We start from the raw sequence: 23,560 nt of genomic DNA on the forward strand, positions 1-23,560 counted from the left end.
TCTTCTAAGATTTGTCTTCCATTCTAGGGCTTGAGAACATTTGGGTAATGACAGACTTCCCAAACTTGGCTTCTTCAAGTTACTTTGACGGCTGCTCTTTCACCAAGGCCCTGATTCCATGTTGATTTTCTGTAAGAGAAACCGATTTTCTAATCTGATAATTACTTTCCAATGATTGTTTGCTTAGGTTAACTTATGTCACGTCTATCGTTAAGCAATTACACATAGAGAATCCGAACAATAATACAATGATAATAGTAGAATCATAAAGAGATAACCAAGCAACAAAGAGATAACGAAATTTCCCTATGATCACTCCAAACAATAATATCATAGCAAACTCTTGCCACAATGTGCCTTTTGGAATCTTCTAGATTTCGATTTTGATTTTGTTTGGGGGGGGGGTTATCCTTGTGCCTCAAATCCCAGCAATTAGCTTGGAACCTCTCTACATATCATCACACTAATAATGATGATTTCCAGAGTACACACACCTATAAGCTTTGAAATTGAAGGCATAGATGATAGTGGTGGGCACGTGGCATCCCTTGAAGAGTCTTTCTACTCCAAGTAGCAGTAGAGTATCATTAGGAGATCAAGGAAGCAGAAAAAGACAGGTGCTCTTCTAGATCTAAATGTGGGGACAACTCCAAACCTCGAATAGAGGGTGCTGAGATAGCTTCATCCTTGGGAGTGTTTGCTTAAGAGAATGCCCCTTGCTTGAATAATTAATTGCTGATTTAGATCAACAATGTAGCTTGGTCACCTCCTTAGAGTGCTGATTAAAATAATTGGAGTTCTCACAAGCTGAGGAACTCAAGCAACAAGCTGCCACCTTAAGCCAAGCACATGTAGTGCAGATATGATATATTTACAACACCTGTGAACATAAAGTCCTCATACTGAGAGAAGAAATTATACAACAAGAGAAGGTACTAGAGGAGACACATAATATAAGGCTATAAGAGGTAGCAGGCTAGCATTAGCGGGAATTGTCCATGGTGAGGGAACAATTGGACCTGCAAGAGGTAGAGTAGGCATGTAATATTCCTAGGGGGCATGTAATATTCCTAGGGAATTTTTACAGTAAATAACAAGGCATACATAGTCAAAAAGTCACAAAAATTAAACACATGAATCAGACCATGAATATGCACCAAAATCTGCGTTGGTGAGCCATTTATTAGAATATGAAAAGGGTACAATGAGGTGCTAGCTAAGCCCAAATGAACAATAAGAAGCCCTCCTCAGGTATGCTGCTGCTCTATCTCCTGGCTTTGCGCTAAACTGCCCAGAAATACACTGCTGGGTGTGAAGATCTGCTGTTTAGGGCCTCTTTCGGTGCTCAAAAAATTCCAGGAAATTGACCCTGGTCTCTCCACCAAATACCCAAAATAATCCACGAAGGAATTTTGCCTATGGTTGACCTTGAAATTTCGGCCCTCTTTTCCCTCTATGGCTCTGCTGCTTGGAAAATCGACCGACCTGTCAATCCTACTGCAAATAGTCCCAAAAATAGCTGCAAGTTCCAAGCAAATACTCCCCTGGGCTCCTCCTCAAATCTTAAGCCCAAACTCCCTTCACTCCTCAACTCCCAAGTGTGCCTCCTCCAAGCATTGCGCAGTCCTTGCGCTACTGCTAGTGAATCCTCCCCAAAAACTTGCACTCCCACTGTTCGAACAATCTGAAAAGGATGAAACTCCCTCCTTGGGCTGGCACTCGAAGTCCACTGAAGAAAGGGTTGAGATTTCCGCTCGGAAACACTCGTGTGCTAAACAACACTTACAAACTTGGCTTCAGCTCAAGTGTGCTATGTCAAAGACAAGTTTTTTCAAAGATGAATGAATGACCAAATGATAGCCTTCCCTTCCTTTTTGTCAAAATGGCTCCAACATGCTCATGTGGGCCCATCTCGATTTCCTCCCATCGAATTTCCCTCCAAGGCATGCATACTCTCCAAGTGGGCCACAGTTCTCCATGTGTGGCCCCACACTCCACTAGTGGCTCTATATTCTTTTCCACCTCTAATGTTTGGGACTTGCTTTTAATCAAAAATCAATGTGGGGCCTCTAAACCCACATTTCCTAAGTGCAAACATGAATTAAGACAAAATTTACCAAAATTGATATTTCACTTAGCAATAATGCTAAGTGGGAATATCACAGTCCTCCTCACCAAGACGTTGCTTGTCCTCAAGCAATTGTAATGAAGGATGCTGAAGTATTTGCTCCCCTTCCCAAGTGGCATCCTCATTTGGTAGGCTTCTCCATCTGATTAGAAACTCCTTAATGACCCTGTTCCTCAAATGCCTCTCCCAAGTGTCCAGAATAGCCTCCAGCTCCAAAACTAAGTGCCCTTCATCATCCACAAGGGGTAGCTCTGTAGCTGCTACCACCTGCTGCCCCAGTGCCTTTTTTAGGCAAGACACATGAAAAATGTTGGGCACTCGAGTGTAGCTCCAGCTCATATGCTACCTCCCCAAATTTGTGAGTGATTCGGTATGGCCCATAAAAACGAGGCTTGAGCTTCTCGGTCCCCTTCTACTTGAGCAATCACTGCTTGTACGACTGAAGCCTCAAGAAGACCAAATCCCCTACCTCAAACTGTCTCTCAACTCTACCCCTATTTGCATAAAGTTTTTGTTGGTTCTGGGTTGTCCGCATGTTGTCCTTGAGAGCTCGCAAAATGTCTTGGCTCTCCTGTATCCAATCCTTGGCCCTAGGGGCCTTGCTATCTCCAAACATCACGTCAGCAAAAGACAATGCATCATAACTGTATAGAGCTCGGAATGGAGACATACCTATGGACATGTGGTATGTGGTGTTGTAGCAGTACTCTCCCAAGTGTAACCATCGTATCCATGCTTGTTGATGGCCCATCACATAGTTACACAAGTAACCCTCCAACCATTTGTTAACTATCTTCGTCTGCCCGTCTGTCTGGGGGTGATAACTAGTGCTCGGAGTGAGCTCAGTGCCCACCAGTCGGAATAGCTCCTGCCAAAATCCCCCATGAACCTGCTGTCTCGGTCACTGACAATGGTCTTCGGAAGACCATGTAGCCGAAACACCTCCCTGAAAAACAATTCGGCCACCTGTGAGGCCGAGTACCGGGCTGAGATGGCAAAGAAATGTGCAAACTTCGTCAGCCGATCAACCACCACGTAAATGCAGTCTTTGCCCTGTACTGTGGGCAACCCGGTAATGAAGTCCATCGACACACTCTCCCATTTCCCCTCAGGGATAGGAAGAGGCTGTAGCAACCCTGCAGGGTGTGACTGCTCACCCTTGTTCCTCTGGCATGTGTCACACTCCCTGACATGCCTCAGAACGTCATCCTTCAGGCCCCTCCATGCAAAACGCTCCCTGATGGCCCTATACGTCTTTGTGAACCCTTGGTGCCCTGCTAGTGGTGAGTCATGGGCAACCTGTAAAATATTCTCCCTCAATTGGGAGTTAGGCACCAAGTAAATCCGGTCTTTGAAGTAAATCACCTCGTTCATCACCCTGTACCAGTCATCTGTCACCACCCCATCAAGGACCTCACATGCAAATCGGTCCTTGGAGTACTCTACCAGTAACTGTGCCTTCCAATCTGGGGCAATGTGTTGAAGTTTCCAAGTCTGACACGTTAGAAATCCCTACTGCATTATCTGGTTTATTTCACCTACTTGTTTATTCCATTAACAAGTTATTTATACATATAAATATTGAAAATAAGCACAAATGCAACCTTAACTCATATACAAATCAACAACTGAAATACTAGACAAACACACAAGGGGCATCGTTATTTTTGAACAATCGTCCCTGGAAAAACCTAATGCGGGAAAACCGGTGCAACAGTTCTAAGGGTTTTATTATTATGCAGATTTCTTGAGTACAACTAGGGTGCCGAACTGGCTCACCCAACAAAGATTGTTACTGTAATATCCCTTATTAGGGGTATCCCTCAAACACAAGCAAACTCCAACCAGAGAAATAACAGTAGTGCAACATACAATAATGTATACATGGAATATAAGCAGATACTCGAGAAATGCAAAGAGAAATGCTAAGCCATTTTATTATATTGAGTAATGGAAAGAGTACAAGAGGTGATCAGAAAGATAGCACCTCGACTTGCACAAGGCAAGTGAAAAAATACACTCAGAATGGTAAGGAAATGGACTCTCTCTGAACTGCGTCTAAGCTGCCTGAGAACTGCTGTGCTGCTGCTACTACTGGAATCAAATGAGGATTTGGGGTTGTTCCACTCTTTAGAAAATACTGAAACTCTGGAATCAGCCTCTGCTCAATAAACCCAGAAAAACCCAGAAAGCTTTTCTAAAATAGCTGACCCCCGAAAATCACCCCTTTGGGGATCTACGCAATCCCACAAGGCTCTGCGCTGCCCCTGAAGAGAATCCTCCAAAAGTCTACCCGAAACTCTGCCAAAATCCTCCAATATGCAAGGGCTAATCCCTTGCTCAATCTCCCCACTCAAATCCTCCACATAAACCCAATCCGGAGCTCCTACCAAAAGAGACCGCGTCCTCCCCTCTCAAGACTGCACATCCTTGTGGTTATTGCTCTTGCTTTTTCTCATTTTTCAGGGCATCTCAGGTTTTACATATTGTACATGGGTTTCCAGGGGTCATTCAAGTCCAATGCTTCCTCCATCCCTACCTCAAACATTGTCAAAAACAACCAGATAGTAGTGATTTGGATTGGGTACTAAATGTTTGAATAAATTCCTATTCAATCATCTTTTTAATGAAATGTGAATCTAATCTCTTTGTAGAATCAAAGCATTTTATAGTGGTTTTAAATACAGCTTTAAAAGTTTGCAAAACCTCTTGAGAAGGGAATGCCTTTATGTTTAGGATAATCATCATGAACATGAAATATGAAGAAAAACTGCTGTAAAGACAGTTCTCTGTCTCATAGACCGTTCATAGACTTCATTGCAAGTTGACAATAGTTACATTTAAGTTTCCTAAAGCTAAACTGCATTTTACTCATGTCTAGCAGCCAATAAAGGAAAGTCACTCAACACTTTTTAAGTTGCTCGAGACTTTTCAGAATGGCAAGTGTAAGGGCTGTGCATAATACTATATAATATAGCTTGTTATGCTTATAAGCTTGAAGCAAATACAAATGATAATAGTGAATTTTGAATTATATATATATATATATATATATATATATATATATATATAGTGCCATCCCCAATCCACCATCTCTGAAAAATTTGCGGGTGTTCTCTAGCCGTCCCGGGATGTGTACCCCCGTACCGAAAACCAATGCAACATAGGTATTATGTTAAAACTGAGAGAGTGAGATATAACTCAATATCAAATCTTCCCAAATTTGTTTATAGAACAAGCTACTTCTTTCTTCAAATTCTATTATTGCAGATTGAGGACCAAATCAAGGACCAGAAAAACAAAACAATGTTTTCCCTCTTGACGATGGCTGAAAGAATGTCCTCGCCACGATGAATTTTGATTACTCTGCACTATACCCAAAAAATATATGAAATTCTTCAAAAGAAACTAATAGTAACATTCCATCAGGGAGGCAAAAGTTGTGTCATGCAAGATCAAGATCAAAATCATAAAGTCACTATTTGTAGTCGAAGTGTTGATTTGGGGTAGCATCGGATGTGCTCTAGCCACGAAATTTGGTGGAGAGGTTGGGGCACATGAGATCTCCAATAACCAGAAAGGGTTTGGGCAGATTCTAAACAGTTCAAGAGATATTAAATTAATTAATATTTTTAATGGAGTCCGTAAGTCTAAACTTAGGGAAATTAAAATATTAATGTGGATTAATATAAAACTGTGTTAGAATGGTCCAAAAGACATGGATCAAGCCATATCTAATCTTATAGCTGTTGATTAGGGACCTAATCTAAGTCGTTGATATTTCAACGAGAAAAGTATAATAGGGGGCTTGAGGGTCACTTGGAGAACACACCAGATGATCAGTCATTCTATTCTCTAGAGCCGGGTTTGCTAAGAGAGATAAAATTAGTGATTGGAGTTGCAGCTGAGGGGCATTGAGTACAAAGAGATAGAGAGGTAGAGATAGTGTCGGGAGAGCAGCACAGGAGCCAGAGAAAGTGACGCAGTAGCAGCTAGGGCTCACGCAAGGCAACACAGAGGCAGCCAGGTGCTGCACAGTGCTTCAGAGAGGCCAGCGTTGCTGGCGCAGAGGGCCAAAAGGCTGACGTAGGGCCTCCTGAGGCTGACGCAGACCCATTCAGGGTGATGCAGGGCTAGCGCTGGGCAGAGAAAGGCAGACACCGTCCAGAAAGGTAGACACTGGGGTTTCTGGGGCAGATTGGAGCTGAGGAGCTGCGGAAGGTATATCCAGGGTTTCAGCTGGAACATTTGTCTTAGACTGAGAGGTACTACTGCCAAGGAAATTCTCTATTGGGTAAAGCCAAAATTGGCACCCAGATTGTAATCTGAAATTGCTTAATAAGAAAACCCTCAGATAGCTGCATCCGTTTTCCCGCATTGGGTTTTTCCGGGGACATTGGTCCAAAAATAACGGTGTCATTTGGTGTGATTGTTTCTGTTTCCTTCAGTTGATGATTTGTAATATGTTGAGCATGCACTAGTGTTTATTTTCAGTATTTACATTGTAAATAACTTGTTAAGTAACGGAACAAGTAGGTAGGAATAAATCAATAAAGTGCATGGAGGGTTTCTAACTAGTAGACTTAGAAACTTCAACACGAAGGTTTCATATAGCCAATTCTAGGAATACAACAATATGTCCTTTGATCTGATGAAACTTTTCTTAATTTATGTTATCTACATTTATGTTTGCATTTATTGGCTTTTCCAAATTTTAGTATCTTTTTTGGTAAAAGGGTTTATGGGTATGCATCAAACATTTCTCCTTTGCTCTTGGTTTATGTTGAAAAGTGCTTGCGAAGTATTTTCTGTCAGCAAATGGTGCAAATGGCTTTTCCTTGACATTATTTATCTCCTGACCGTTTGCTGTATATACTATATACATATTTGAAGCTTGATTCAATGATTTGTTATCTCCAGCATTTCCCCTTGGGTAGTTTCAAAGAGCTTTTATTTTGCAAATGATTACAAAATTCCAAGTCGATCAATGAGTTATGAACTTCTGCAATCACACTGTATCAATCCTTGACATAATTAAAAAATCAAACATTTCAGCCCCTTCGCCTTATAATGGGTTACTTTTGGCATCTTTAGGAGCAATTGCTAGTTTATCTTCTGTATGGACTGTATTCATTGTAACTTTAGATGGCATAAGAGTATCTAAGATAAGAAAATATTTAGAAGTCATTTTAGTCTAACTTTATGTCAACAATGAATATATACCTTTGTTAAGAACATCTATGGCAGTCACTGACATGAATTATCTTATATGCTAGGTTTTGTACCAAAGGCAAAGGGCTGCTTCAGGTGGCTTAAAGATTAAAGATGTAAATGATTTGCTGGATCGATTGGCAGCAGCTGAAAATAGGTGCACTAATATTCCTTTGTTTGACTCTAGTTTGTATCATGTCTGAACTATCAACTAAGTTGATTGCCCAGTTTTGAAACATATAAAATAGATAAGTGAATAGGCTAAGTATCATGATTTGTACTCTTTTCAATTTGACATTTTCTATATCATCTACTAGTTAAGCAGCTAACAGGATGTGCATTTCTCATCAAATGAGTCAAGTTTCTCAATACAACGTGCAGAAGTAAGAAGACAATGCAGCTTGACATGATCTGACTTTTAGATTGTATCGAGCTGCATTTTCTTCAGATGTCAGGAAGTGTGATAGCTAGCTACTTGGAAAAAAAAACAAAGTATTGAAAAGGAAACCAATGATGAGGCATAATCAAGTATCTCTCCATCATCTGTCTATGCTTTGCAGAAACTTCCTGCTTTACTGACAACCTTGTGTGCTTAAGAGCTATTGATCCCATGTCAATATATACAGTTATCTCAGAGCTTACTACTTTTGATAAATGTTTGAATCTTAGTCACCCGGTTCGACTTTGATGACCTCAAAATTCAACATTCTAAATTTTGATTATAAAATTCGGCATTAGATTCGACAACTTTTAAATTTAAATTTATATATAATAAAATCTATTCAATATAAACAAATAACAAAAATAAAATAACTATGACATAGAAAATATATAATATGGTAAATCAGTTAATTTATTTGCCTAATCATTTCATTTTTGAGTCCACATTTAATTCTATTTAAAATTCTACGTACAAGAACAAATATGTTCGAATTATCTTGAAGGGCAGCAAACTTCGAACTTGAAGCTTCATGCCGGTGACTTAGGTTAGAATTACACACACATGCAATTGCTGATTCTCAATAATGCAGATAGGAGAGAGATTCAATATGATTCCTTGATGTACAAGTCTGATAAACACTACATAGCATAGTCTCAACAAGGAAGACGTAAGTGACTCCCATACACCTAATCATCAGTGCATGACATAATTAACTTAAGTCATCATAACACACCTTTAGAACATTATCTATGACATCATGGCTTTATTACAATGTAAAGTACCCCGATCTTAAAATTCCTAGTCAAACCGTATTACAAGGCAAGTTTGTTATACCATATATTGTAATATCCTCTGTTAATGATCATATCAAATACAGGTGGTCGCTCAAAAACATAACCTACTTGGACCAAACTAGTTGTAGAAATTGTTTCCAACCTACTCTAAGTAGTGCTCCATACCTAACCAGTCAACCGGCCGGTTCATTAGCCTTAGTAACCAAACCGGCCAATAAACTTGATTCATGCTCTTGCAGACCTAGGGCATCAAGCTGGTCATAAAACCGACCGGTTCATTACCAGAGCGGTTTAGGGTGTTCATGACCATCGATGGCGGTTTTTCAGGTGGTTTTGGAGGAAATCCCAGGTGGTTTTCCTTTCAAAACAGACCCCCTTGGCCATAAAACCAACCCTCGCCCTCTTAAACCCTAAACCAAAAACCTAACTCAACCCTAGCATCGCTGGCAATCAATGGTAGTGTTAAATTCTTAAAGTAAAAGGACCCTTTTACTTAAATTTTTTACATTACCATGAAATGACTCAGGATGTTTGAGGGTTGTTTCGACCTCATTAGATTTCATTTGGAGAAACTAGAATTTTAGATCTCACCCAAAATCCAACAGAATTAATGGTTTTCAGGATTTCAAGATTTTGGGGATTGCAATGTTTCCATTTGATACTATCATGCGCGAGGGCATGAGATTGACATTTGATCAAGAGAATGAAGCCCTTTAAGTACCATGACGTTGGTTGTGTTGATTGTTGAACTTCATTGATGTTGGTGGTATTGGTTGTTGAACTCTTCTACCATGGCCTTAACAAAAAGGTACCCTTCACTCAAAGGAAAATAATTGGTTAGGCATGCTAAGCTTTTTGTTAAAATTGGCAACTAGGGCCAACTCCATATGGGTCACCTCATTTATGGCAGTTGATATTTTTCTTGGATTGCTCTCCTCGAGAGGTGTAGGATTAATCTAATGATCAACCGATTCCGACATGTATTCATGGAGATATGAATTTATTTGTATTCTTGACAATTTGTCAAGGTCGGCCAGCAAGCAAAATAGTCATTTTCACCCCCAGCTTATCCTCAACGTTGCATATAAAAGGAGGAGACCTTGTGGCATTATTTCACTCATCTAATCGCAACTCCTTCTCTCTCTCGTCTTGATTGGGTACGCATAAAGGAGCAACATCTCTCTCACGTGTGGCTGGAAGAAGGGTTTTCTGATTAGGGTAGCGTTGACCTAGGTTGACTGAAACTGCAGGGTGTCATTTTCACAAGCGTTGACCAGTGTGGACTCCTCTTTGACTGCGGATTGGTTTAGGCTGCCTCTCCTTGGCAGGCCACATTTCTGAACAAATGTTTTGATCACTCTTTGACCACACTTTGACCAACGTTGACTGTCAAAGAGCCGATCACAGGTTTGACCAGACGTTGACTAAAGTTTGATTGAATTTTCACACTGTTTTGGGTTGACTCTTCTTGCTGTTGGAGGCCAAGTTGACCGAGCGTTGACCGGGGTTGACTAGAGGTCAAATATGATCTGTTTGACTAGCTTTGACTTTGTTGGTTAGGGTTTTGCAGTTGCTGTCATAAAATTACAGAATTGTATATTTGTATTATCTCCCGCTCTTTGCTGAATTATTGAAGAATATAAGAAGAATTGATCAAGGGTTTCCCCACATTGGAGTTTGTCCTTGGTTGGTGCCACATCTTGTGTCCTCTTGTCTTGGCTTGTCTTCTATTGTTTATATTTATGTTCTATCTGCATTTTACTATCATGTTGATGTAATTGCTATTCTGGAAATTGATATTGGGCTATAATAAGAAATTTGAAGTAAATTGCTCTTAAGCATAGAACATACCAAAATTAACATGGTATCAGAGTAGAGGTGAAGACAAAGCCCAAGCAAGAGTGAAAGAGCAATCACCGAAGACAGTTGGAAAGGACAAAAGGCTCAATGGGTTCCTCATCCCACTTCCCGGTCAAAGACAAGCTCCGTGAGAAGTTTGACTATCACGGATGGAAAATGTCTCTTGATCTGACATTGGAAGAACAAGAAGTGTTGGAATATGTGAAGGGTAAATCCCGAAGCCTCCATCAAATGCAATGACTGCTACAAAGAACAAGTACACTAAGGGTGAAGTACAAGCGTCTGGTGGTGTACATCTCCGATTTGAACACCTCCAAGGAGATCTATGACAGATTGGTAAGCATGTTTAAAGTTAGTGATGCAAATCAAGTTTTGTTCCTCAAAAATAAGTTGAAGGATATTAAGAAGGGCAAGGACGAGGATATTCAATCCTACTTCTTAAGGATCACTGAGATAAAAAATGATCTTCTATCGATTGGAGAAGTTATTCCTGACAGGGAACTAACTATCACTACCCTTGGAGGGCTCCCATTCGAATGGTATATATTTAGAACCACTCTTCTCAATAATGATCGAATTTCGGGGTTTGAAGAGATGATGTCGAGATGCATTCAAGAAGAGACAAGGATGGTGGAGCAGGAAATGCCTTAAAATAGAGGCAACCCCACTGCTTTCTCCTCTCATGCCAAAAGGAGAAATACTTCTGGGTCTAAAGGTCATTTCAAAGGAGAGCCCGGATCGAAGGTGGAAGGAAGGGAAGATGCTTTGTTTGCAATAAATTTGGCCACTATGCGAGGGAGTGTCCAAATAGAAAGGACACATCACATGATGACGATCAGGGGAAACTACAACAACAATCAAATAATGGTAGGTTCAATGGCAAAGGAAAGAGGAATGCGGGAAATCATGGAAATGGTCAACCCTTCAAGAAAGCAAGGAACTCCCGGTATGAAGAATCAAATTTTGTTAACAAGAAGCAAGATGAGTATTATCTTATATCGACTCTCTCCACTACCTCTCCTTCAGACTCGTTGGGAAATTGGCTTATTGATAGTGGTGCCTCAAGGCACTTCACTGGTTACAAGGAAGCTCTCTGTAATTTGATAGAGAAGGAAACGAACTTGGAGATTATTCTTGGAGATAATGCCACCTATCCTGTAAAGGGTGTAGGGAATGTTACCCTTCAATTAAATCAGGGTAACACAATCCACTTGCAAGAGTCTTATATGTAGCTAATCTCAAGAAGAAACTGGTGTCCATTTCGGCAATGGAAGACAAAGGCTACAAGGTGGCATTCATCGATGGAAAGGTACGTGTTTGGAAAAATAATTTTAAAGATGCTTTTACTCTTGGGTCCCGGGTTGACTCTTTATATCAAGTTGGAGGAAGTCCATTGGGGGCCATGTGTTGCGACACATCTATACAATCTGATCTATGGCATCGAAGGTTTGCCCACCTTCATTATAAGGCTCTACCCGATGTAAGACAAATTGTGACAGGGATGCATGAGTTCAAAGTAGAGCATGAAGGTGTATGTTCGGGATGTGCCGAAAGAAAACTTAAAAGGGGACCATTCCCCTCAAGTAATAGTAAGACTTCATATATATTGCAATTGGTCCACTCCGACATATCTGACATGATGCTCGTAAACTCTTTGGGAGGATATCTATATTATCTCACTTTTACAGATGATTATTCTTTCAAGACTTGGATCTACTTCTTGAAAAGGAAGGATAAAGTGTTCACTTGGTCTCGTCACTTCAAAGCCTTGATCAAAAATCAAACCGAGAAGAGAATCGAGATATTAATAACTAATAATGGGATCGAGTATGAATCCAATGAGTTCCATGACTTTTGCAAAGAAGTTGGCATTAAGAGGGAGACCACTACACCATACACTCCTGAGCAGAATGGTGTGGCTGAAAGGAAGAATCGTACGATTGTGGAAGCTGTTCGTGCCATGCTCCATGATCAAAGGCTTCCGAAGTTTCTATGGGCCAAAGCTGCGAATATCGCCGTATATGTTCAAAACCGATGCCCTCATCAAGCATTGGACTCCAAGACTCCCAAAGAAATGTTCACTGGTAAGAAACCCGATGTCTCTCATTTTAGAATTTTTGGAAGTCCCGTATACTTTCATGTGCCGAAAGAGAAAAGAAGCAAATTGGGTGCATCTGGAAAGAAAGGAATCTTTGTGGGCTATAGCGAAAATTCTAAGGGCTATATAATTTATGTAGCTGGTCAAAGGGAAGTTGAGATAAGTCATGATGTCACATTTGACGAAGATATGGCTCTTAGCAAGGTTGACAATCTTCATATTCCAAGGAAGGATAAAGAAGCTGACACCAGAAAGCCGGATGAAAAAGAAGATGAAACGATGCCGGATGTTGAAGAACCTATGGATCCTATTGATCCTCCTCCTCAAGAGCCCTCCTCCTCTAGGAAGAGGCCCTCATGGCTTAGGGGGACTCTCGAAGATGCCGAGAGACATATTGCACCAAGAGGGACTTTCCGTGAAAGCAAGAAGCCGACCAAGTATCAGGGATACTTGACCATTATGAGCACCATCATTCAAAACGAGCCTACATCATTCGAAGAAGCCATGAAGCATCAAGTATGGAAAGATGCTATGAATGAAGAATACAAGTCCATCATGAAGAACGATGTCTGGGATGTGGTTCCCAGACCCCAGGACAAATTAGTTGTTACCTCGAAATGGCTTTACAAAATCAAGCATGGAGCTGATGGGAGTGCTGAAAAGTATAAAGCTCGCTTTGTTGCTCGAGGATTCTCTCAAAAGGAAGGTGTGGATTATGATGAGATATTTGCACCTGTTGCCCGATATACCACCATCCACTCGATCATAGCTCTTGCTGCTTCGCAAGGATGGAACCTACATCAGATGGATGTCAAGACCGCTTTCTTGCATGGTTCGATTAAAGAGGAAGTCTATGTGGAACAACCTGAGGGGTTTAAGATTCATAATCGGGAATCTCATGTATGCAAGTTGAAAAAGGCTCTCTATGGGCTGAAGCAAGCATCTCGACCTTGGTATGAGAGGATCGATAACTATTTAATGAAGTTGGGATTCACTAGGAGTGAAGCCGATCCGAACCTTTACTTTAAGGTTGAAGATGATAAGCCTCTCATACTGGTACTAAATGTGGATGACCTCTTTCTGACTGGTGCAAACCCTCTCATTCACAAATGTAAGAGGGATTTGGCTTCCGAAATTGAGATGAAGGACTTAGGATTGATGCACTACTTCCTAGGATTGGAGGTTTGGCAAAAGCCAGGAGAAATTTTCCTATCTCAAGGAAAATACATGGTGAAGATATTGGAAAGATTTGGGATGGTGGACTGCAACCCAGTGACTACCACGTTGGAGCTTAACTTCAAGAAGTTATGTGGTAGTGCTGCCGGACCTGAATTGGGAAATGCTTTTGAGTATCATCAACTCATAGGAGCACTAATGTTCTTGGCGAACTCCCGTTCGGATATATGTTTTGCAGTCAACACGTCGAGCCAATATATGGTTGAGCCTCATCACTCACATTGGATTGGTGCTAAGAATATTTTGAGATATCTTCGGGGCACAATCACTCATGATCTGAGATACACTATCGGAGATGTGAGGTTGCATGTTTATTTCGATGTTGATTGGGCAGGCAGTGTGGTGGATCGCAAGAGCACTTCTAGATGTTGTTTCTCTTTGGGTTCTGCTTCGATATCCTGGATGAGCAGGAAGCAAAAGTTGGTGGCTTTGAGCACCGCTGAGGCCGAATACATTGCTGCGAGTATGGCCTCCTGTGAAGTTGTCTGGTTGAGGAAGCTCTTCAGTGAGCTGTTTGGACATACGCTGGATACTACCGTGATCCTCTGCGACAACTAGAGTGGGATTCGTTTATCAGAGAATCTTGTATTTCATGATCGCTCCAAGCACATCGATATCAGGTACCACTTTATCCAGGATATGGTACAACGAGGAGCAATAAGGCTCCATCATATTGGGACTGATGAGCAGGTCGCCGAGATTTTGACAAAGTCCCTGGGAAAGGTCAAATTCTTGACTTTCCGAGAACGACTAGGAGTTGTGGAGGGACTCTTATGAGGGTCCTGTATGATATGTACATTGAGCTCTGGAAGCTCTGGGGGACTTGGGGTATTACTTGGAGCGATGAGCAACCATAGGGTGAGTGGTTCAACCTTCCCCTAGTGGTTTGCTATGTACAGGGTGAGTGGTTCAACATTCCCCTGTGATACGTCGTGGCGACATGTAGGCAGGATGAGTGGTTCATCCTTCTCTTGCTGAGACATCCTACCCATGCAGTCTGGGACTCATGGGAAGTACCTCTCGTCTGGCCAAAGAGTAGGGAAATGAGGATAGGGACCATAGTACTACCGATGGATACATCGTGTAATATCATACTCCCTATGCTAGGATGATATTGATCTGGGATCCATTGGAACTGACTTTGGGTTAGTAAGAGTGGTATGAGACACTCTCTTTATTTGGAACTGATTTCAAATTAGTAAGAGTGGTATGACACTCTCTATTTATTGGAACTGACTTTGGGTCGGTAAGAGTGGTATGAGACACTCTCTTTTATCTAGGACTGACTTCAGGTAAGTAGAGAATGGTATGATACATTCTCGATCACTTCTTCATAATTCAGCAGAGCAGAGTAGAGCAGTGCATTGATGGCAAAGATAGTATCGACAGATAGATGGATTAGCAGATGGAGTTCTCCCTAGTTGAGAGGGAGTGTTAAAATTGGAAACTAGGGCCAAACTCCATATGGGTCACCTCATTTATGGCAGCTGATATTTTTCTTGGATTCCTCTCTCCGAGAGGTGTAGGATTGATTTAACAATCATCCGATTTTGACATGTATTCATGGAGATACGAATTTATTTGTATTCTTGACAATTTGTCAAGATCGGCCAACAAGCAAAACAATCATTTTCACCCCCAGCGTATCCTCGACGTTGCATATAAAAGGAGGAGACCTTGTCAACAAGCAAAACAATCATTTTCACCCCCAGCTTATCCTCAACGTTGCATATAAAAGGAGGAGACCTTGTGGCATTATTTCACTCATCTCATCTCACATCCTTCTCTCTCTCCTCTTGATTGGGTATGCATAAAGGAGCAACATCTCTCTCACATGTGTGGCTGGAAGAAGGGTTTTCTGATTAGGGCAGCGTTGACCTAGGTTGACCGAAATTGCAGGGTGTCATTTTGACCAACGTGGACTCCTCTTTGACTGCGGATTGGGTTACGTTGCCTCTCCTTGGCAAGCTGCATTTCTGAACAATTGTTTTGACCACTCTTTGACCACACTTTGGCCAAAGTTCACTGTCAAAGAGCTGACTGTAGGTTTGACCAGACGTTGACTGAAGTTTGACTGAATTTTCAGACTGTTTTGGGTTGACTCTTCTTGCTGTTGGAGGCCAAGTTGACTGAGCGTTGACCGAGGTTGACTAGAGGTCAAATCTGATCTGTTTGACCAGATTTGAACTGGTAGGGTTTTGCAGTTGCTGTCATAAAATTACAGAATTGTATATTTGTACTATCTTTCTCTCTCTGCTGAATTATTGAAGAATATAAGAAGAATTGATCAAGGGTTTCCCCACATTGGGGTTTGTCCCTGGCTGGTGCCACATCTTGTGTCCTCTTGTCTTGGCTTGTCTTCTACTGTTTATATTTATGTTCTATCTGCATTTTACTATCATGCTGATGTGATTGCTATTCTGGAAATTGATATTGGGCTAATAAGAAATTTGAAGTAAATTGCTCTTAAGCATAGAACATACCAAAATTAGCACTTTTTGTACCATATTTTAAGTTTGAGGAGATGAATCCTTCACTCTAACCAAAATCATTGGTTTGGCATATTATACTTTTTCAATTTCTACGATATTATAAAGTTGAGCAATTTAACGCTAAAGAGTTTGAGCAAGATGATGTTTATCTAGCTCTGTTGATGATCCCATTTCTAGTAGTGTTGGATCAATGATGAGTTTGATGAGTGATCATGTTGATCAATGATTTGTAGTTTTGATGTCTAGTTTTGCTGCTACAACTACTAATATTGAGGTTGTAGAGGAGTCTGTGGAGTCCTCAGACTTTGAGCTAGTGATGTTTATGTAGCTCTTATTGTTGATCCCATTTCTAGTAGTGGTGACAAGTTTGATCATGATGAGGAGTGATCATGTTGATCACTGATATGGAGACTTGTAGTAGGTCAGTGGCCCGATAGCTTGTAGCATTGATTTTGGACTCTAGAGGACATTTAGAGCCATATTGATTATGTATTTTTTTGATATGTATTGCGCTCGGTGCCATTTTGATATATTCACCTTTACATGGTATACAAATGAGCAAACTTTACTTATTTGGTCTATTGGTTTGGAATCATGGTTTTAAATCTACAAATGGTTTTTTTCATTAAAAATTAATTATTTCATGTACTTTTTAAAGACCGATTCATTGAGATCTGGTTAGTCTGGTTTTTTCGGTTTCGGTTCAATACCCGATTTTATAGGTGGATTGGTTCAATCACCAGTTTTGGTTTTGAATACTATGGTCTGGAACTGCTGGAAAAGCTGGAAAAGCCGGAACTGCAAGAACTGTCGGGAATAGCTAGAATTGCCAGAACTGCTGGAACTGTCGAGAATAGCTAGAATTGCCAGAACTACTGGGAACTGCCTGGAACAGCCGAAGCATCTATCTTCGAAGGAGAGCAGCATGCAAGGGACGACTAACTAACATTGGGACAGTTGGATGGTACTTAACAACAAATACACCAAGCATGCAATGTTACAGTTAGCATGCAAGGGACAACTAGAATGCAACAACAAGCATGCTAAGGACAACAAACATGCTAGGGACAACAAGCAAGCAAGGGACTACAAGCAAGCAAGGTGCAACCAACACATAGGTCAGGATGGCAACATTGTGTAGCAATGGCACATAATGCAGTACAGTGATGGGTACAATCATGATTAATGAAGCGCGATGAGATGCAACATAGTGATGATGGGTGTAGCATGGTGCAGTGTGGTGAGGTGCAACATGATGACGAAATGCAGCTCAATGATAGGTGAAGGAGTCACCTTAGAGAATCAGTTGAAGCAACATGTTTTCAACTGATCTCATGTATCATCTTCTTAGAGATGATCTATGCTCTTATCTAGATAAGTCAAAGTGTTGTCTTCTGTTGTAAACATACTATCTCTCTCTCTCTCTGCTGAACTATTGAAGAACATATAAGAAGTATTGATCAAGGGTTTCTCCACATTGGGGTTTTTCCCTGGCTAGCGCCACATCTTGTGTCCTCTTGTCGTGGCTTGTCTTCTGCGATTTATGTTTATGTTCTATCTACAGTTTACTTTAATGCTGATGTGATTGCTAATCTGGAAAAGATATGGAGCTAACTGTGAAAATTGAAATAAATTGCTCTAAGCATAGAACATACTTAAAATTAACATGGTATCGGAGCTGAGGTGAAGGCAATTCCCGAGCAAGAGTGAAAGAGCAATCACCTAAGATAGTTGGGAAAAAAAAAGGATCAATGGATTCCTCATCCCTCTTCAAATTCACCAAGGGTGAAGTCGAAGCAGAGAATATTATCAGAATGGCGTAGCGGAATATGGCCTACCTAAAGATCACTTCATTGAAAGACCGGATCTCAGGGTGGAAGGAAAGGCAGATAACTAGTTCGGCCATTATGCGAAGGAGTGTCCGAATGGCAGGGACACATCACTTGATGATGATAACAATTATTCTAGGGACATCTTTAATGATCAAAGGAATGACAGGTAATTCAGGGCATCAAAGAAATGGCCTACTCTTCAAAGAAAGCAAGGAACCCTACGTATGAAGAATCAAATGTTGTTTCTGATAAGATAAAGAAGCGTTATCTCGTATTGGCCCTCTCCTTCAGATTCTTTGGGAATTTGGGTTATTGATTGTAGTGCTTCAAGGAACTTCATCGGATAGATGGGTGCACTCTCTAATTTGGTAGAGATGGAAACAATCATGGGATTATACTTGGAGCCGATGCCACCTATCCCAGAAAGGGTGTAGGGAATGTTAACCCTCAATTGAATGAGGGTAACTCGATTCATTTACAGAATCTCTTTTATGTACCTAATCGCAAGAACCTGGTGTCCATCTCGGAAATGGAAGTCAAAGGTTTCAGGGTGGCATTCATCGATGGAAAGGTACGTGTTAAAAAAGAAAAGAATTTTCAAAGATGCTTTTTCTCATGGGTTTTGGGTTGGTAATTTGTATCAAGCTGCAAGATGGTCCATTGGGGATCATGTCAATTGAAATATTTCATCTATAACACCAGAGGTCTACCTATGGGGCCCTACCCGATGTGAGTCAGATGGTGATAGGGATGTCTGAATTCAAGTAGAGCATGAAGGTACATGTTTGAGATGTACCGAAGGAAAATCTTATAAGGGGACCATTCCCCTCATGCAGCAGGTCCACAGGTTTGGAACAACCCGAGGAGTTTGAGATTCATGATCGGGAATCTCATGTATACAGGTGGAAGAAAGCTCTCTATGGCTTGAAGCAAAACACCTCGGGCATAGTATGAGAGGATTGATAGCTGTCTGATGAAGCTGAGATTCACTAGGAGTGAAACCGATCCAAACCATTACCCGAAGGTTGTGGATGATAGACCTCTCATACCGGCACCTTATGAGGACGACCTATTTCTGACAGGTGCAAACCCTCTCATTTGCAGAAGTAAGAGGGAGTTGGATTCCGGATGTGGAATGATAAACTGCAAGCTTGTGACAACCTCAAGGATCTTAACTTTTAGAAGTTATATGGTAGTGATCTCGGACTAGATTTGGGAAATGCCTCTGAGTTTCATAAACTCATTCGCGTTGATGTTCTTGGTGAACTTCCCTCCGGACATATGTTTTGCAGTTAGCATGGTGAGCTCATATTTGGTTGAGCCTCACTAGATTGGTGCCAAGAATCTTCTGAGATATCTTCGGGGCACAATCTCTCATGGATTGAGATACACTGCCAGAAATATGAAACCTCATGATTATTCGAATGCTGACTAGGTAGGCAGTGTGGAGGATCACTAGAGTACTTCTCAGTGATGGTTCTCTTTGGATTCTGCTTTGATATCATGGATGAACAGGAAGCAGAAGTCGGTTGCTATAAGCACCGCCGAGATTGAATACATAACTATGAGTATGATCTCGTGTGAAGCTACATGGTGGCAGAAGCTCTTAAGTGAGCTGTTTGTACACATGATGAATACCACTATGATTCTATGTGACAACCAGAGGTGGGATTCGATGATTGAGGAATCCCGTATTCGATGATTGCTCCAGTAGATAGACATCACATATTGCCTTATTTGGGATATGGTAAGTCGATGAGCGAGGAGGCTCTGTCGCATTGAGACTGATGTACAGGTCGCAAACATTTTGTCAAAACCCCGGGGAAAAGTCAAATCTGTGACTTTCCCAAACGATTTGGAGTCGTTGAGAGACCTTCTTATAAGGGTCCCGCATGTTGCATGCATTGAGCTCTGGGAGCTCTGGGGGGCTTGGGGTACTTACTGGAGCAACATACGACCACAGGGCTACTCACCCTCCCTTGGTGGTGCACTATGTACAGGATGACATGTTCAACCTTCCCCTGTGATACCCTGTGGCGACTGTGGAACAAGATGATTAGTTCTCCTGTGGGCCGGGATGATTAGTTCTCCCGTGGCAACTGTGGAACAGGATGATTAGTTCTCCTGTGGGCCGAGATGATTAGTTCTCCCGTCGCAACTGTGGTACAGGATGATTAGTTCTCCTGTAGGCCACGATGATTAGTTCTCTGTGGCATCCACTGGACATGATGATTTGTTCTCCTGTGGACAGGATGATTAGTTCTCCTGTCGAGGCATCCTACCCATGCAGTTTGGGACTCATGGGAAGTACCTCTGGTCTGATCAATGAGCAGGGAAATGAGGATAGGGACCATAGTAGTTCTATCGATGGACGCATCGTTGTATCTACCGTACTCCCTATGCTAGAATGACCTCCATTGATTTGGGATCAATGAAATTGATCTGGGATCAGTATGAGTGGTTGGAGACACTCTCTTGTGATATTGATCTGGGATCAATAAAACTGACTTCGGGTCAGTAAGAGTGATGTAACACACTCTCTTTAGATGAAACTGACTTCGGGTCAGTAGAGAATGGTATGAGACATTCTCGATCAATTCTTCTTCTTCATGGTTCAGTAGAGCAGAGCAAAGCAGAGCTCAACAGAGTAGAGCTCAGCAGATTAGAGCAGAGCAGAGCAGTGCAGGGCAATGCTGGCAGAGATAGTACAGTCGGACATATGGATTAGCGGATGGAGTTCTCCCTAGTTGAGAGGGAGTGTTAAAATTGGCAACGAGGGCCAAACTCCATGTGGGTCATCTTATTTATGGCAGCCGATATTTTTCTTGGGTCCCTCTCAGCGAGAGGTGTAGGATTGATCTAAATATCATCCGATTCCGATAAGTATTCATGGAGTTATGAATTTATTTGCGTTATAAGACAATTCATCAAGGTCGGCCAACAACCAAATAAACCCCACGTGTGCTCAATGTTTTAGTATAAATAGAGGTGTCCTTCAAGTCATTTCAACACACACTTGGGATCTCTTCCTCTCTCTACTTGTCTTTGGGTTTTAGTAGGAGGAGAGATCCTAAGGGATAACGCTGCCCTGATCTAGAGGGCAGAAAGCCAGAACTGTCAGAAAAGCCGGAACTGCCGAAAAAGCCGGGAATAGCCGAAACTGCTGGAAAAGCCGGAACTGCCGGAAAAGCCGGGAATAGCCGGAACTGTGGGAAAAGCAGAAACTGCGGGAAAAGCCGGAACTACCGAAAAAGCCGGAACTGCTGGAAAAGCCGGAGCAGCCGGAACTGCCGGGAACAGCCGGAACTGCCGGGAACAGCCGGAACTGCCAGAACTGCTGGGAATTGCCGGAACAGCTGGAGCATCTGTCTCCAAAGGAAAACAACATGCAAGGGACAACTAACTAACATTGGGACAGTGGTATGGTACTTAGCAGCAAATACACCAAGCATGCAATGTTACAACTAGCATGCAAAGGACAACTAGCATGCAACAGCAAGCATGCTAAGGACAACAAGCATGCTAGGGACAACAAGCAAGCAACGGACAACAAGCAAGCAAGGTGCAACCAACACATAGGTTAGGATGGCAACATGGTGCATCAATGGCACATAATGCATTACAATGATGGGTATAGTCATGATTAATGAAGTGCGATGAGATGCAACACAGTGATGATGGGTGCAGCATAATGATGAAATGCAGCTCAACGATAGGTGAAGGAGTCACCTTGGAGAATCAGTTGAAGCAACATGTCTTCAACTGATCTCATGTATCATCTTCTTAGAGATGATCTATGCTCTTATCTAGATAAGTCAAAGTGTTGACTTCTGTTGTAAACATACTATCTCTCTCTCTCTCTCTCTCTGCTGAACTATTGAAGAACATATAAGAAGAATTGATCAAGGGTTTCCCCACATTGGGGTTTTTCCCTGGCTAGCGCCACATCTTGTGTCCTCTTATCTTGGCTTGTCTTTTGCGATTCATGTTTATGTTCTATCTGCAGTTTACTTTAATGCTGATGTGATTGCTAATCTGGAAAAGATATGGAGCTAACTGTGAAAATTGAAATAAATTGCTCTAAGCATAGAACATACCTAAAATTAACAGTTTAGCTATATGTATGGCACATTCTCTTCAGTAAAAGGTTCCACTGTAACTGAAAGTCTATACAAGTGTTGATTTTTTGTGTAAACCTAAGGCACTTCCTCAAGTTATTCCTGCTCATATTTCTGGTTCAGAGAAATTCAGAGGGTTCTTCTTGTATACAAGTTACAACCCTGTCTTGTTCTTTGATCTGTTGTAATCTTGAGATCTGCAGCTTGCATTTTGATCTGAAGATTACCCTACATCATACATATAACAGTGTGATCAAGTTCATGTTCTCTGAGAGTTATTTTGGTGTCCTGTGCAAATAAATTAAGCAAGATCAAGGACAGTCAATGCGGCCTCATTTCTGGAACTAAACTATGATATCCTTGATCTGGAGAATGTAATTTAAAATTCTTAGGTTGTCACAGATTGCAAGAATATGTCTGGAGCAATACATCAAGAAGTTATGAACTAATTGGAGGTTGATAGCACAACCCTTGGTCCTGAACCTGTTGGATACCTAAGACAATTATATATGCAGCAACTCTGTTTGTTGATGACAGTAACCCAAGTTGATCAGATCCTGAACATCATACACAACATTGCATAAATAGATGGGGTTGTGACTGTGTGCTGTGTTTGGAGTCAACGACAAATTGCCCAACCATTGATGAATGTTTTTGTTACTAGATTGATGTCTTGATTGGTTGTTGTAGATGTGGTATATTCTGAATATAGAAGTTTCTTAGATAATCGATTGACTGATTATCGATTATGACAGCAATCCTGAAGGTTCTCATGATTGTGTTCGTAAGCCTTTGGATATCATGACAATAGGCTTGAATTTTGATATGGAAGTGACCATGATGCAACAACTTTTTGTTGAGCCTATCTCTTGATAGAAGTAATTGCTGAGGAGTACTAATCTGACAGTTGGTGGAATTTGCTGTAGGGTGGATGTGCCTAGAAAAACATAGTCAGCTGATTTATAACAAGCCCTTAGGAAGAATCACAGTGACATTGAGGATGATCTATAACAGTGATCTCTTGTTAGTATTGTGTGTGTGTGTCTATACAGTATGCCTTATGACAGTTGACAGATATAACAACATGCATACCTACAGTAATGATTGGCAGCATTGGACTGTAGTGTCCTTGATGACAACACCGTGACCTTTAGTCTCCATTTGACAGAATGAAGATGACAGTGACATAGTATAACAGAAGCAGTAGTGACAGCGGTTGCAACCAGTGTTGATAATATCGGTATCAGGAAAATATCGGAGAGGGTCCAGAAAATATCTTATCGGCAATATCGGCAAAATATTGGCAAATATCGGCAAGCATAAAAAATGCATAATATATTCATTTTTTT

At 41.3% G+C, this 23,560-nt stretch overlaps 1 protein-coding gene across 1 annotated transcript in view; it reads left to right on the plus strand.

Moving 5' to 3' along the window:
- The window catches only part of ATLIG4 (DNA ligase IV), a 495,731-nt gene that overhangs the window by 14,877 nt on the left and 457,294 nt on the right, over positions 1-23,560 (plus strand). Inside the window, exon 2 of the mRNA XM_089428338.1 lies at positions 7,405-7,496. Coding sequence (XP_089284464.1) covers positions 7,405-7,496 — 92 coding nt within the window. The remainder of the gene's footprint in view (positions 1-7,404; positions 7,497-23,560) is intronic.

This window comes from Pinus tabuliformis, chromosome 4_2 (genome assembly GCF_031772625.1).
Source record: "Pinus tabuliformis cultivar Carrire ecotype Pingquan chromosome 4_2, CPIR1, whole genome shotgun sequence".
NCBI lineage: Eukaryota > Viridiplantae > Streptophyta > Pinopsida > Pinales > Pinaceae > Pinus > Pinus tabuliformis.